This window comes from Brassica napus, chromosome A5 (assembly GCF_020379485.1).
Source record: "Brassica napus cultivar Da-Ae chromosome A5, Da-Ae, whole genome shotgun sequence".
Classification (NCBI taxonomy): domain Eukaryota; kingdom Viridiplantae; phylum Streptophyta; class Magnoliopsida; order Brassicales; family Brassicaceae; genus Brassica; species Brassica napus.
In genome coordinates this window covers 24,795,680-24,811,841 of record NC_063438.1, presented here as the reverse complement: position 1 = coordinate 24,811,841, position 16,162 = coordinate 24,795,680, and the positions used below count along the sequence as shown (strand labels likewise).

Sequence of the window (16,162 nt, the reverse complement as noted above, 5' to 3'; positions counted from 1 at the left end):
GTTCGATACCCCTTTTCACATTTATTTTAATTATACTAGATGTGCACCCATTGAATATTGTGTCTGGCTTCGCCCCTGATGAGTTTGATTAGGGGAATCAATAAACATAGGTTTAAGCAGCTTATCAAAGTTGTGTTGCAGCCTATGAAGAGACAACGCTGCGATCAAGAGAGCCACATGTTTACTAATCATTTAGCAATTGAATTTATTAATATGTTCGAAATATCAAACTGCGCATAGTTCGTGGGAATTTGGAAAATAAGATAATGAATGCAACGATGGCCACACGACAGGTGAGGGTCCGACAGAATCTTTATAGAAATTATGAATTACTAGACTAGATGCAAATGGGTTGACCCTTCCCACTGAGCTGGGAAATCTTACCTTTTTAGTTTATATAATTTAAAAGTCACTTAAATATCCAATCATGAGAATGATTAACAAAGTTAAAATCAGAAAGTGGGAGCTAATCAAAAATAGGGACGTCGTTAGGCTTCTTATTGCATGCAACTGTGTAACAATAGCGATCTTGTTACCCAAATGTGAGATTTCACTTCCGTTGTCTCTTTCGCGATTTTCTCTTCCAGACAAGACATCCCTCTCCCATCTCCTTTTTTTTTGTAGTATTGTTTTCCATTCACATACTCTGCCTTTAAAATTTAATAACATTTTGAATCAAAAAGCGATACTGCAAAAATTAGTTCAAAATACTCTCTTTGTTTCTAAATAAGTATCACTTTGACATTTTTTACACATATTAAAAAGGTGACAGAAATATATGTAAGTTGTTATTAATTATACATTTTTGACCAATATTATTTTGAACTAATTTTTGCAGTATCGCTTTTTGATTCAAAATATTATTAAATTTTAAAGGCAGAGTATTTTTTTTTTTTTTTTTTTGAACAAAAAAAATACTCTGCCTTTAAAATTTAATAACATTTTGAATCAAAAAGCGATACTGCAAAAATTAGTTCAAAATACTCTCTTTGTTTCTAAATAAGTATCACTTTGACATTTTTTACACATATTAAAAAGGTGACAGAAATATATGTAAGTTGTTATTAATTATACATTTTTGACCAATATTATTTGAAATAAATAAAATTATTTATAAAATCAATGCAGTTTTCAATTAATTTTCAGCTGGAAGTAAATATAATTTGGATTGGAATTGTAAAGTGACATTTTTTTGTAACAAGAAAAAAAAGTTCAAATGACACTTATTATGAAACAGATGGAATATATAACTGTGTAGCTTTAGCTTTAACTTCAGGTAATTAAAACATACTAAAATAAAAATATAAGCCATTGATACATCATCAGTTGAAGTTTCTTTAGTACAATTATTTATATTTATCGTCTTTTCAACTAAAATAATCCATATTAAGTAATATAATTGTTAGCAACAAAAAAATATGATTATATTACATTAAACTATCAAGGAACACAAAATTTCGTAACCCAAAAAAAAATCTTAGTTTTCCTAGAAGACAGTCATATTTAAATTTACTAGGAATTTGTGTGTTTATATTTTTCTTTTTAGTTGTTGTATTCTTTATCCATATGTTTGTGTGTTTTTCTTCGGTGTTTTAGTTAGGCTTCGGAAATTAGGCATCCTCCTCACTAGGCTTCTAATTGAACTTAATTCTTCAACGTGACTGGGCTTTTAGTTTTAGGCCCATTAAAAATTAACTTTAAAGAACCGCGTTGACTTCTGATCTCAAAAGACATACTATTTGATTGCGAAAAAGTTAACCTGGGGAGAGGCATGGCTCATACCTCAGGGAGTCAGTGTACTAGTGTAGTATCAACTATCAAGCGTGACTTTTTATCATCAGATATTTTTTTGAAAACTTATAGTATTAGACAAATTGAGTTTTTTTTTTTTTTTTTTTTTTTGCTAACCGAGTATTCTGGCCCCACCGAGGTGGTCCAGACTAGAGACCGAAGTGAGCAAGGACGCTGCCAGGGCGTCACCATGTGGCTCACCGTGTAACGGTCTTCGGTCTCGGATGCTGCAGCCCATATGTAAATTCTGCAGTGGCCAAGGCTCGAACCCAGGGGCGGGCACTCCATCTGGAGCTCCTATACCGCTAGACCAAAGCAACTTGGTTGACAAATTGAGTTTTATTTAGTAGACAAAAAAGAAAGCCTACCAGGATTGTAAAAGAGTATGTCTATAGTATATTATATACTCACTCAAACATATATTTCTATACCTATTAAAGAAAAATATATATTTCTATACCTACTTAGTATTTTTATTGTTGTTTTGAATGGCATGACGCATACCTTGTATGTCTCTTGAAAGAAATTAGCAGGTAAGAACTTCAGTGTCGTGAGTTCTTTACTTTAAAATAGCACTGATTGTGTGAAGATTAATATACCTAGAAAATGAATTGATTCAACTTTACTTGTATGTGTATTAACATGTGTCCATTGATGAGGTACATAGTCGTTGACAAAATACTAACAAACAAGTTGACAAAAAATAAAATCAAATAAAAATGAGAAGACATGCAACTATATGTCATCAAACATATTTAAACCAGTCATTCGTATTCATCTTTCTTGTCATCACTCTATCATTTACTTGCTAAAAGATTCTTTTCAGAAAAGAATTTGGCATTATACATGCTTGTGATTAGTCGGATCAACTACCAGTTCTGGGGGAGTACCAAGTGATTTTAACGTGATCCCACATCAATTACATTTAAAACATAGTCTCTTGTGTTAGTCTTCTCTCTCAGACCAAAAATAAGTAACCATCTCCATATTTTGTCACTATTTATACCCTTTTCTCAGGACATCTCAACACTCATTTTCGAACAGAAGAAAATATACACAATGGCTGTCAATTACGAGGACCAAGCCACATTGTTCAACTTCGTTGTCAAACAAGGTAATGGTGTGAAGGGTCTGATAGACTCTGGCATGTCTTGTGTTCCACAGCCTTTCGTCCAACCTCTCTCTGAGCGAATCGCGACCCCACATGCCCGTACGTGTGAAGCTGCCCAGCCAATCGATCTTTTCCAGCTAGACGGTCCACGCCACAAGGAGGTGTCCAAACAGATCACTGAAGCTGCTGCGACACTTGGCTTCTTCCAGGTAAGTAATGGCATAGACATAGCAATTTTAGTGTAGAATATTTTCTATTCTTGCAATATCATTAACCAAACCCCAAAAAAGAAAGGAGCAATAAAATATATGCGTGTGAATATGTATACTTGACCAGGATACCGACGCTAGATACATAAAACAAAAAAAATAATTATATTTAGTATGTTTAATATATCAGCCTCTTACAAAATGCATCCTTAATAAAAGTAGATATAATTTGTGGAATAAATGAAAATGGCAGGTGGTGAACCATGGTGTTTCGGTGGAGCTGCTTGAATTGCTAAAAACGTCGGCTCATAAGTTTTTTGCACAACCTCCTGAGAAGAAGGCTATTTACCTAAAAGAAGTGAGTCCAAGCAAGCTAGTTAAGTACGGAACGAGCTTCGTACCAGAGAAAGAGAAGGCCATTGAGTGGAAGGATTATGTGAGCATGCTTTACACCAATGACCACGAGGTTCTTCAACACTGGCCTCCACAATGCAGGTATATATATATAGTAAAAATATTTCAATTGTGTTATACTAATGCAGGTATATATGAAAATTATTTTAGTAGAGCATGCTAATTTGAACTGAGATGGCAAGTAAACTATTTATATGAGAGATATTCATCGATTTAATCACTGAAGTTAGTTTTAAATTATAAACTCGTGAAAGTTAAGGTATATATTGTATATGTGTGACAGAGAGGTGGCACTTGATTTCCTAAAATCATCTATGGCAATGGTGGAAAGAGTAGTTGAAGTTTTGATGGAGGATGTAGGAGTGAGACTCGAAGAAGAGAGAATGAACCGTTTGATGGGGACTAAGATGGTCAACATGAACTACTACCCAACCTGTCCTAGCCCCGAGCTCAGCATAGGCGTCGGTCGTCACTCGGACATGGGAATGCTGACCGTTTTATTACAAGATGGCATTGGTGGTCTCTACGTTAAACTAGACAACGGTGACTGGGCCGAGATCCCTCCTCTCGATGGAGCTTTAGTCATTAATGTTGGCGATACTTTGCAGGTTTCTCATCGTTAAAGATACCTTTGAAAATGAATGTCTGAAACCATATATATAATGCATATATAAAAATCTATCAACAGATTCTAAGCAATGGGAAGTACAAAAGTGCTGAACATAGGGTTCGAACCACAAACTTTGGATCGAGAGTCTCCGTACCAATTTTTACCGCACCTAATCCCTCGGAGAAGATAGGTCCGTTGCCGGAAGTGGTGAAGCATGATGGGGTGGCTCGTTACAAAGAACTCTTATTTCAAGACTACATGAACAACTTTTTCGGCCAACCACATGACGGCAAGAAATCTCTCGACTTTGCTCGTGCCGATTGATATATTCTATTATCACTTTTATCAGTTTCTACGTGCCAAATTAACTAAAATGTGCGACGTTGTTTCTTTTTTATGTTTGTTCGAACCTAATAAATAAATGCTTCCTTCTTCGTTTGCACTCCATAAAACGTGACGCAACTTTATGAATTTTTCATGCATATTAGCTGCATGGTTGAGTCTTCTAAACCAAAATTTCTAAGTGCTAGTCTGACCTAACTAATGTTTATCGGGAAAACTGCCAAATAAATTCCCAACTTTTAAAATTAGGCCAATAAAAGCCTCAACTAATTAGCAAGCCTTTTAAATCCCATATTTTAAAAACTTTCCCATTTAAATCCCAAGTTTCTGTTGACCAAGCTATTTAACACACTTTAAAAGTCAATTGTTAAAAACATATTAACACCGTCAGATATTAAAACTACATTGACCTAAACATAAACTTTCTTAAAAAAATAATTGCAAATATCCTTACTTAGTTGGATATTATGAACGAGAACACAACCAGCTTTCAAGCCAAAGCAAAAGAGGAACATATATACATCATCATCACAATCAGGTGGAACCTCACGGCTATGTTCTAGTGATCTAACATAACACAACTGAAGTTAATGTAGCTACATTGTCTTTGAATTTGAATGTGAGTTAAAAGACTGTATTAGAACTTGAGCTCAAGATCAATGGAGAAAGTTTGTTACGATGAAAAGGAAAAAGTATATTGCTCAAGTTAAAGTTTACAATGTACAAGAGGATGTATTTATACAACCGGTTTAGTAAAAGGAAGCTAAACCAGTTATTAAACCATCACTTAACCATAATCTAATACCCTCCCCTCAAGATGGAATGCATAGACTATGAATTCCAATCTTGCTTACTAAACTCTTGAACAAACCTGGTTGAACAGCCTTAGTGAATATGTCAGCTAACTGAAGCTCAGACCGGACATGTAGAGCCTTCATGAAGCCGCTCTGCAACCGCTCCCGAACAATGTGACAGTCGATCTCAACATGCTTGGTGCGTTCATGATAGACCGGGTTAGACGCAATGTATAACGCTGACTGATTGTCACAAAACAAGGTTGCAGGAGCAACAGGAGCACAATGCATCTCAATCAACAACGCAGTCAACCAGATAAGTTCACAAGTAGCATCAGCCATGGCTCTGTATTCTGCCTCTGAGCTACTCCGGGAAACAGTAGGTTGTTTCTTTGCACGCCAAGATATCAACGAGTCACCTAAGAACATGCAGTAACCTGTCACAGATTGACGAGAATCTGGACATGAAGCCCAATCAGCATCAGAATAAGCTGTGAGTTTGATCGCAGAAGTTGCAGAATAGAAAAGACCCTGAGCTGGATCATTCTTGAGATAGCGAAGAACTCTGTATGCTGCTTGTAGATGATCAGTCGTAGGCGCAGACATGAACTGACTTAGCTTATGAACAGCATAAGTGATGTCAGGTCTTGTGTGAGTCAAGTATAATAAGCGACCCACTAGCCTCCTGTAAACAGAAGCATCCGGTAAAACGTCACCAGTAGTAGCCGAAAGCTTCAGATTAGGTTCCATAGGAACAGATACAGGCTTGCAACCCAGCATTCCAGCTTCTTCCAATAGCTCCAAGCAATACTTCCGTTGATTCAAAGAAATTCCAGAGGAGTTACGTGCAATCTCAAAGCCTAAGAAGTACCTAGCTTGACCAAGATCACGTAACTTGAATGCCGACTTGAGGACATTCATGAATGTAGCAGAAGCAGAGTCATCGTTGGAGACGATCAATATGTCATCGACATAGACCAAAACTGCTAGAAAAGCCTTCTCATTGTGTTTGATGAAGAGAGAATGGTCAGAGTGTGTTTGAACAAATCCATCACCCAAGATCACACTAGAGAGTTTGTGATTCCATTGTCTTGAAGCCTGTTTAAGGCCATAAAGAGACTTATGGAGCCGACAAACAGAGTTTGGAGGACACTTCTTTCCAGTGAGTTCTTCATATCCCTGAGGAAGCCGCATATATATCTCTTCATCCAAGTCACCATTGAGAAATGCGTTGCTTATATCCAGCTGTTGAATAGACCATCCTTTAGCTGCTGCAACAGCTAAGAGAAGACGAAGTGTACCAAGTTTCGCAACCGGAGAAAAAGTGTCAAGATAATCAAGACCCTCCAACTGAGTATAGCCCTTGGCAACAAGACGAGACTTCGGTCTTTCCACAGTACCATCAGCTTTATACTTGTAAGTATTAACCCATTTGCAACCAACCGGGTGTTTACCTGCAGGCAACTCACAAACAGTCCAAGTCCCTGTCTCTTCTAGAGAAGTCATTTCAGACTTCATAGCATTCTTAAATTCTTCAGATAGAACAGCCTCTTGGTAAGTTTGGGGTGGTTTGGTGGTGGTTATGGAAAGAATGAAGTTTCGGTGTGTTTCATCAAATTTATCATAAGAAAGAAATGCAGATATAGGGTATGAAGTCGTATGAGTAGGATGAACTGGTTCCATAGGCACTTTTTGTAAAAGATAGCAATGGTATTGATCTAGATAAGCTGGTGCCTTAACCTGACGACGAGTCCTAGTTTCATTTCTAGTTCCTGATGGTAATGAAGAAGAAGAAGAAGGAACAGAAGTAGAAACAGAAGGATGAAGAGACGCATCAAACGAATGATTAGAAATGTTGGAAGAACTAATAGTAGTTGGATCAGGAAACATGGAAGAATCAATATCAGAACCCAAGTCAAAGAAAGCAGGAAACATAGAATCCGGAACAGGTAATGGTAAGACATCCTGAGCAAAGAAATCATCATGAGTAGAAGAATCAGTAGATTTATGAAATGGGAAAACTGTTTCATGAAAAACAACATTTCTAGTGACATTTATCGAATGAGACGTGATATTTAAAACTTTGTACCCTTTATAGCCATTCGGATAACCAAGAAAAATACATGCGTCAGCACGAGGAGTAAATTTATTTCTATCTTTAGCTAGTGTAGAAGAGTAACATAAGCAACCAAACACTTTTAGATGATCATATGAAGGAATCTGTTTTGAGAGAAGTTCAAATGGAGACTTATCATTCAAAAGCGGTGAGGGAGTCCTATTTATCAAATACACAGCAGTTTGAACACAATCTCCCCAATATATCAATGGTACTTTTGATTGAAACAGCAAATCTCTAGCGACATTTAGAATATGTTGGTGTTTTCGTTCAACTACAGAGTTCTGTTGAGGTGTGAATGGACATGCAAAGTAATGCATAATTCCTTTTTCACGCAACAGATCAGTAAAGGCAAGCTCTGGGGCATTGTCAGAACGAATGGATTTAACATGAGTCTTATATTGAGTATGAACAAAAGCAAGAAACTCAGGAAAAATTGTTGAAACCGAACTCTTATCCTTTAAAAGATATAACCAAGTAGCACGAGTACAATCATCGACCAAAGTTAAAAAATATCTATAACCATCATGTGTAGTAGTCGAGAAAGGACCCCATATATCTATATGAATAAGATCGAAAGGAGTTTTGGACAAATGAGGAGACAAAGGAAACGACAGACGCTTTTGCTTAGCTAATGGACACACAGAACACAAACTACTATGATCAATCTTAGCCGAAGAAATCTTCAAAAGTTTTGAAAGAGCTTGAATCTTGTTTTGAGAAGGATGACCAAGGCGTTGATGCCACACATCAGCAGAGACTTGTAAAAGAGGAAGATCCATAGAAGAAGGTGTAGAAACCGACAAAGAATGCGCGGAATGTGAAGAAAGTGTAGGAGACTCCAGGACATACAGATTGCGCAGGAGGTTACCCTTCCCAATCGTGCAATCCAGAGTATGCTCCTGGAGGAGAAATGGATTGTTAGGAAAAATGAAACATGAATGAGAAGAAAACAAAACAGCAATAGTACTGTTGCGAGTGAGAGCACTAATGCTCAAAAGATTGAATTGAAAATGCGGAATGTATAAGACATCAAGAAGAGTTAAATGTTCAGAGAGAGTAATGGAACCAGAAGTTGTGACCGGAATTTGGGTTCCATCAGGAAGAGTGACAGATGTGTTACTAATGGTTCTAGTTGAATGAAACAAACCTAAGTTCGAACTAACGTGACAACTAGCACCAGTATCTATGATCCACGCATCACTTAGAAAGGTAAGGCCATTATTGGTTCCAGCAGAAACAAAATGAGAATTGATGTAATGAGTGGTACCTGAAGAAGGGTGAGGTAACGGTAAATGGGGGACGAGGTGGGGTTGTGGTTTTGGTGTAGAGACTGTTCCATCAGAATGATTAATAGTGCTAGCTGAAGCCTGAGAAACATTGTCATTGAGACTCGACGGATGAGCCCCCAAGACACTTAGAAATCGACTGACTTGTGCTGTAGTGACAGACCCCAAGCACGCACCTTGATGGTCCAAAAGATCAATCCCACCAGTATCTTTGACCAACACGTTCGCAATATTCTCTTGACGTGAGCCAGCTGGTTGACTCTTCACAGAAGAAGATGAAGAAGAAGCCTGAGTAGAGAACTTGGAGGAACCCGTAGCACCTCTATATCCTTGTGGATAACCATGAAGCTTGTAGCAGCGGTTAACAGTGTGACCAGCAATGCCACAGTGAGAGCATATCGGGCGCTGCTTCTGTTTGTTATAACCAGAGTGATATGCAGCAACCATCTCATCATTAGATGCTCCTTGAGAAACTTGAAACGCTACCACACTTGTGCTCTTCATAGATCTCTGTCGCTCCTCTTGTGAAACAAGATTAAACACTCTAGAAATGTTCGGTTTTGGATCCATCATCAGTATCTGACCCCGAGTAGCAGTGAATGTATCATTCAACCCCGTGAGAAACTTCAAGATCTTGTCCTGTTCCTCTCCCTCAGCAATCCTCTTCATGCTCGAACAATCAAAACGTCCACAACAGCAAGTATAAGGACTCTCATGATTCTTCAACTCCTCCCATTGTTGCTTCAAACGAGTGTAGTATTCACTAACAGTTTGAGAGCCCTGCACCTCCGCAAAAATTTGTTGCTTTATCTCGGCTGTTCTTGGTCCATCACTCTGCTTAAACTGATCATGGATGTCAAGCCACATTTGACGAGCCGTAGGAAGGTACATTATGCTCTTGGCGATGGATTTCTCGACAGCATTCACAATCCATGTGCAAACGATATTGTTACAACGTGACCAAGATGCATAATCCGGATGCGTTTCAGATAATTCCAGATAAGTACCATCCACAAAAACTGCCTTATTCCTAGCTCCCAGTGCCATGATCATCGATCTACGCCAAGTATTAAAATTCCCCAAACCAGCTAGCTTTTCAGAAACAAGAGAGATACCAGCGTGATCGGCATTGTGAACATACAGAGGATTGGAATTGGGATCAAGAAGTGACGCCGAAACAGGTGGATTATCGTCGGAGAGAGGGATCGTTGATGCAGGAGTCGTCATGAGAAAACAAGAATCAATTTGGAAAACCAGAAAACGATTGCGCGAGAAGAGAATACGCAAATCGAAGATCAAAGAGAAAGAAAAGAAAGAAACAGAATCGCGATTATCATAGAAACCAACTGATAAATCGCAAAAAGGATGGGAAGATACAGCTCAACAAAAAGATCGATCAGGCGCCGTAACGAGAGACTCATTGAGATGAAGAATGCGCTTAAGCGAAGAAGATCGAGCTGATTTTCCCGAGAAAAAGAAGTGAGAAAACGAAAAAAAAAGATGAAATCAGACTGAATCGCAGCTACAGAAGCTTGAATCCAGAAAGAACGAAGCGGAAGAACGAAGATCAGATTGGCTCTGATACCATATTAGAACTTGAGCTCAAGATCAATGGAGAAAGTTTGTTACGATGAAAAGGAAAAAGTATATTGCTCAAGTTAAAGTTTACAATGTACAAGAGGATGTATTTATACAACCGGTTTAGTAAAAGGAAGCTAAACCAGTTATTAAACCATCACTTAACCATAATCTAATAGACTGTAAACTGTAATGTTTTTTTTTGAGCAACACTTACGCAATGTTTAACTACAGCTTAACATATTTCAATACGAAGAGAAAATTGACCAGAAACGCAAACAATAAAAGACCATGAACCCATATTCAAAAGAATAGCCAAAAAGGCTTCTGTGTCAGAACCTCACGAACACACAAGTAATCAAAAAGTCTTTTGTTCTCTTATCAAAATTAACATAAGTTTGGCACTGATGAGAAGAATTTTGATTTGGGAAAAAAAATCTCTAATTTTGGAAATTAGGGCTTGAGAATTGGGGATTTAAGGAGAGTTTCATTAGGCTAAAACGATGTAATCTCCATGTTTAACGTTGTTAATATATTTTTAACAGTTGACTTTTAAAATGCGTTAAATGGCTTGGTCAAAGTAAATTCGGGATTTAAATGGGAAAATTTCAAAAGTATGGGATTTAGAGCTTGATTGGTTTTCCCGCTACCACCCGCAAACGCAGCTTTTGCGATTGGTAGCGGTTGACAGCGTTTCGAAACAATCATACAAACCGCTACAAATCGCATCAAACCGCTCCGAACCTCTTAAAATCAAAAGCTGGTTCCAGCTAGCGTTTGCGGTTGCGGGCGGTTGCGGGAGGATAATTTTTTTTTCTTTTTTTAAAAAAAACCATATAAATACAAAAATAAAAATAAAAATAAAATTTTTAAAATGGAATTATAAAAATACTAAAATATATCTATTATATTTTAATTAATATTATAAAATTTTAAAATAAAAATATTTTCTATAATTTAAAAAATTTAAAACTATAACTTTGAAAATATAATTTACATATTTATTATAATATTATGATTTTTGATATTTTTATAATTATATAAAATGTAAATATTGTTAATTTATTATTTAACCGCTGCTGTATTTGGTAGTTAACCAGTCATAAGTATCCCGCAAGCGCACCAATTTCTAACCGCATAACCAGTCGTACAAATCTCTTAAAACCGCTAGAAACCGCAACCACCCGCATCCGCAAACGCCCGCAGCCGCAACCGCAACTGCTGCGTTTGAACCAGTCAGACCCTTAAAAGGCTTACTAATTAGTTGAGGCTCTTATTGGCTTAATTTTGAAAGTTGAGGATTTATTTGGCTTTTTTCCCAATGTTTATCATATGATTTTATTTCCCCCTGGAAGGATTTCCAATTTATATATCAAGACTTATCTTCTCATTTATTTTTTGAGAAAGGGTTCTTTTAATTAATTTGAACTTACTGTTTCCATTTTTCATTCGTTTAATGGCATACTATATTTTCGGTTTAGACGTCTAGCCGGTTCTATCTTAAGATCGTACACAATCTTTATTTGACTATAAAAAAGGAAACGACAATTATATTGAGAACTACTAGATCGTTTTATATAGGGGTGGGCGTTCGGGTACCCGTTCGGGTTCGGATCGGGTATTTCGGATTTTCGGGTATTTCGGTATAGAGGTCTAGAACCCGTTCGGGTATTTATGTACTTCGGGTCGGGTTCGGTTATTTTTAGTTCGGATTCGGTTATTTCGGATCGGGTTCGGATATTTAGATTTTGAAAAAAAAAATTAAAATTTTCATTTCTCAAGTTTGTTGTATTTAAAAATAGAACTTTCAGTTAACTAATTTTTTTATTTTTAATAGATTGAATGGTTAATATATTTGGACATAACATTTTAAAACTAAAAAGGCATTACTTTAGTTATTTTTTTAATTTTGGATGTAACTTTTTGCTTATTTTTGAAATAAAAAACTTGACATGCATTTTAAGTGAGTAGCAAATCATTTTTTCCGTAATTGTATGTATATCATATGAACTTAAAGTATATGTAGTATCAATATAAATATTTTTTATAAAATGAGAGATATAAACTAGAAATATAAGGTTAATTATACATATGTTCGGTTATCTTCGGATATCCATTCGGGTTCGGATATTATCCGTTCGGGTTCGGGTATCCAATCTCTCCTTATTCAATACCCATTCGGGTATTTTGCTACTTCGGTTCGGATTTCGGTTCGGGTTTTTTGGATCGGATTCGGATGCCACTTCGGATATCGGGTAAAGTGCCCACCCCTAGTTTTATAGATGCGAAATGTATGGTATTTTTTTTAAGGAAGTCGGTCTGGCATAAGCGGTAAAGTTCTAAACTTTTCTAATTATGACGTGGGTGTGTTTAATTTGATTAATTTCAAACATTGTGACGTTGGACGTTTTACAGAATTTCAAATCTCGTGCGATTGGGATAATTGGTTGGGTTGTAGGAAGTGGCTTTAGCTTTAATTTTCATCTACAATCTTAAATACTATCAATCGTATTTTATCTTAGTTTTTAAAGGTACAACCAAAAAATTAAAACTACAGCAAAAACACATAAAAAATGGTTGTAAAAATCTTATTTTCTAAAACCTCATTTTTTTTAGTTGTAGGAAATTTTAAAGCTACATCACTTAAAGCTAAATAAAAAATCCTACAGATGAAATGGTAAAGTAAATTTTCTACAGTTACAACCCAATCAATCACCTCATTTTTTTAGCTGTAGAAAATTTTAAAACTACATCACTTAAAGCTAAATCAAAAATCCTACAGATAAAATGGTAAAGTAGATTTTCTACAGTTACAACCCAATCAATCACTCCCATTGTCTGTTGACATTTTCCTTTCTTTGTTTAACGAGTTGGAGTATAATTTTTTCAGTTAAACTCAACCAAAACTCTTAACTGGGATCCGAATAATTCAACGATAAATGACGTTTTTAAATAAGCATAGAGGCGTGCCTACAAAAAGTCACTCACCTCATGCTCCCGATTAATATGATTATCTTAAAATCCTAAAAATTTAAAATAATTTTTAGTCTAGTGGTTTAGACTTATTTAAAACATAAATATTTCTACGAAAGTCGAGTAAATCACCTTCTAAATTCATATATTTTTTCATATGATATAATATAACATATTTACGTAATATACTTATTCTTTTACAATGTTAGATTTGTATATTTAGTGAAATTGATATATCATATTAGACAATTATTTTCGTAAGTTTATTTTAAAACTTGTCTTATATCCTAAAACGCTTCGCACACCGAATAAGCAAACTCTATTATCAATTCAAAAGATTGCCTTTCTCGTACGCATATCTTGAATTAGTATTATGTATGATCATAACGTTTGTTATGTTATGTATGGACAACATCAACGTATTTGTTTCACACTAGCTAGTCCCAAATCATATTAATTATCCTGCTACAATCCATCTACTCTATTAAAATACAGTCCTATTTTTTATTTATCATACATCAGTCTATGTTAGACCATTCATTAGAAATTTAATAAACATCCTAAAATTACTCATATATAATATTCTCCTAACAAAAAAAATATACATCTAAACAATAACATTTCTAAGAAAAGATAATTATATTGTCATTAGGTAATTATCATTTGACTGTTTATCATATTTAATATAGATCATATTTTATATATTTCAGTAACTAATTTGAAATTAAATAGTATAGCCTAATTCTTTTTAAATTATCATATTAAATTTTTAAATAAAACAAAATAAATAATATTTTATTGGTTGTAACATTTAATGTTTGATATTTTAGTAAAAATAAAAACATTAAACTTAAATATAATATATTAAATAAATAATACTTTAAAATTTTATTCACATAAAAACATTTCGAGAATAAAAATTTCTAAACGAAGAAGCTAATAATTTTTTTTATTAATTCATATAAAACTAATGTTTAAAATTAAACTATTACTATTGATGTTGCATTTCAAATAAATAAACAAAAATACTTCATTAAAATATGATTTGTACAATATCATAAAACAAATTTCAACAAATAAAAATTTTTAAAATAAAAATTATATACCTAAAATTGATATTAAATATATTTATTTATAACATATTTAATATTTTAAAAATTAATTTAAAAATATAAATATATCTGCACGGATGTGCGGGTTAATATCTAGTAATCTATTAAAATTGAAGTACAAAATTAAATGAACTCTAACTTTTCCCTAACAATTACAAGTTTGTGCCACTGACTTTTAATATCATTATTTAGTTTTCTTTACCTAAAATGACGTGTTTCAATACCAAATATACATCAGTTTATGTTGGTCTGCAGAATTAAATCTGATTTACACAAAATCAATAGACTATTATTATACACCAATTGTATAAAGCGTGTGATAATCAAGCCCGTGATTATCAAACAACTTTTCTCATCTACGTATTTTTTTTTCATGTATACCACTAAATCAGTTTGGTTGCTGTTTTTGTTACAATTGTGTTTTTTTTTTCAGTTTTCATCAAAATATGTACGTTACATTATTGGTATTAAGCTGGACCTTCAAAAGAATTTTCCTGATCATACAAAAACAAGACCAAGAGAAAGACGCGTAAATATAAGATTATACATCAAAGATGTTTTGTATAAATGCAAAATATATTTAAAATGCTACATTTGGTTAGTTAGTCTCAAAAGATATTTTTGCTAAACAGAATCAAAACCAATAATTTCGTATATTCCTAAAATTAATAACATTCCAAAAAAGTTCATATTTAATTTAAAGATATTTCGTATATTCCTATAATATTAATTTTTTTAAAGCATTTCCTATTTTAAAGCAATCATCATAACTAAAACGTTAGCAATCTTACCAACATAATTTGCATGTTCTGTTTACAAGACTTGAATGTTTAGCTTATCTAAAAATGATATTCTATTTGTAATAAAAAGAATGTATATTAAATAATTCATAACATTATTATTGTTTATATTATATATTATAATCTGAATATGACTGTTTGGATTTCAATTGGTTTAATCAATACAGTGTTATAAAAATACTGAATACAGCTACAATACATTACAACATACAAACAATAAGAATGTTATGTGTATCAAAGTCATTTAAAACAAATATGTAGTATGGTAAATGTTTTTTTATTAACATAATTTTATCTATTCTATTAAAAAGGACAAAATAATATTTGCCTATAACATTTTATTTTACAGATTTTCATTCAGTTTTAATAAATTCTAACCATTTCATTTATTATCTTTTATAAAAAAATCAACATCATTTACTACAAAAGTACAAAACATAACTTACAAGTGTTTCATTTTCTAACTCAAGAATCTTATTAATTAGTTTTACTATAATATTTTGACAGAATTTGTTTACATACTATCCATAATAATTCAACATGTTTGAATTTAATTGTTCTATTTGTGACAAGAATTCAAAATGGTAACAAAGAGTTTTTTATTTATTTTGTTTACAGAATCAGTCGGTATTAACATTCGGGTATTCATTTAGGTACGAGTTGTTTCTTTCGGGTATCAGGTTTTTTAGATTTTAAAACTAAGCTCCATTCAGATAAAAATTATGGATAGGTTTTGTCGGATCCTCCTAAAATATTAACAACCGCACGGACGTGCGGATCAATCTCTAGTAATATCTTTGTCTTATAAAGTCAATCCACGTTGGGATCAAATCAAGGACCCATTATGGTTTTGTCTATTACCTCGTATCTCCCTCTCTGGGTAAAGAATCTATACTAAGATTAGTCATCGCATTTTACATCATTGTTTGGCGTCCCATCGCATGTATTCTTATACGTACAAATACTTCTTATATTTTGGAGCATGATCATATACGAGAACGGTCCAAACTCTTGAAGTATATA

The 16,162-nt window shown here is 34.2% G+C and overlaps 1 protein-coding gene across 1 annotated transcript; it reads left to right on the top strand.

Annotated features, from left to right (window-relative positions):
• Positions 1-2,698: 2,698 nt before the first annotated feature.
• Positions 2,699-4,580, top strand: LOC106345421 (scopoletin 8-hydroxylase-like). Its single transcript, XM_013784620.3, has 4 exons — positions 2,699-3,111; positions 3,365-3,606; positions 3,809-4,133; positions 4,214-4,580. Exons 1-4 carry the CDS (start codon positions 2,851-2,853, stop codon positions 4,457-4,459), a joined length of 1,074 nt encoding a protein of 357 aa, XP_013640074.2. The 5' UTR covers positions 2,699-2,850; the 3' UTR covers positions 4,460-4,580.
• The last annotated feature ends 11,582 nt before the right edge of the window (positions 4,581-16,162 follow it).

Bases quoted from the DNA above. Each gene is read 5' to 3' on its own strand.
- LOC106345421 (XM_013784620.3), top strand. From the start codon at position 2,851: ATGGCTGTCAATTACGAGGACCAAGCCACATTGTTCAACTTCGTTGTC. The intron at 3,112-3,364 runs GTAAGTAATGGC...TGAAAATGGCAG, and splicing joins CGACACTTGGCTTCTTCCAG to GTGGTGAACCATGGTGTTTC. The intron at 3,607-3,808 runs GTATATATATAT...TATGTGTGACAG, and splicing joins CACTGGCCTCCACAATGCAG to AGAGGTGGCACTTGATTTCC.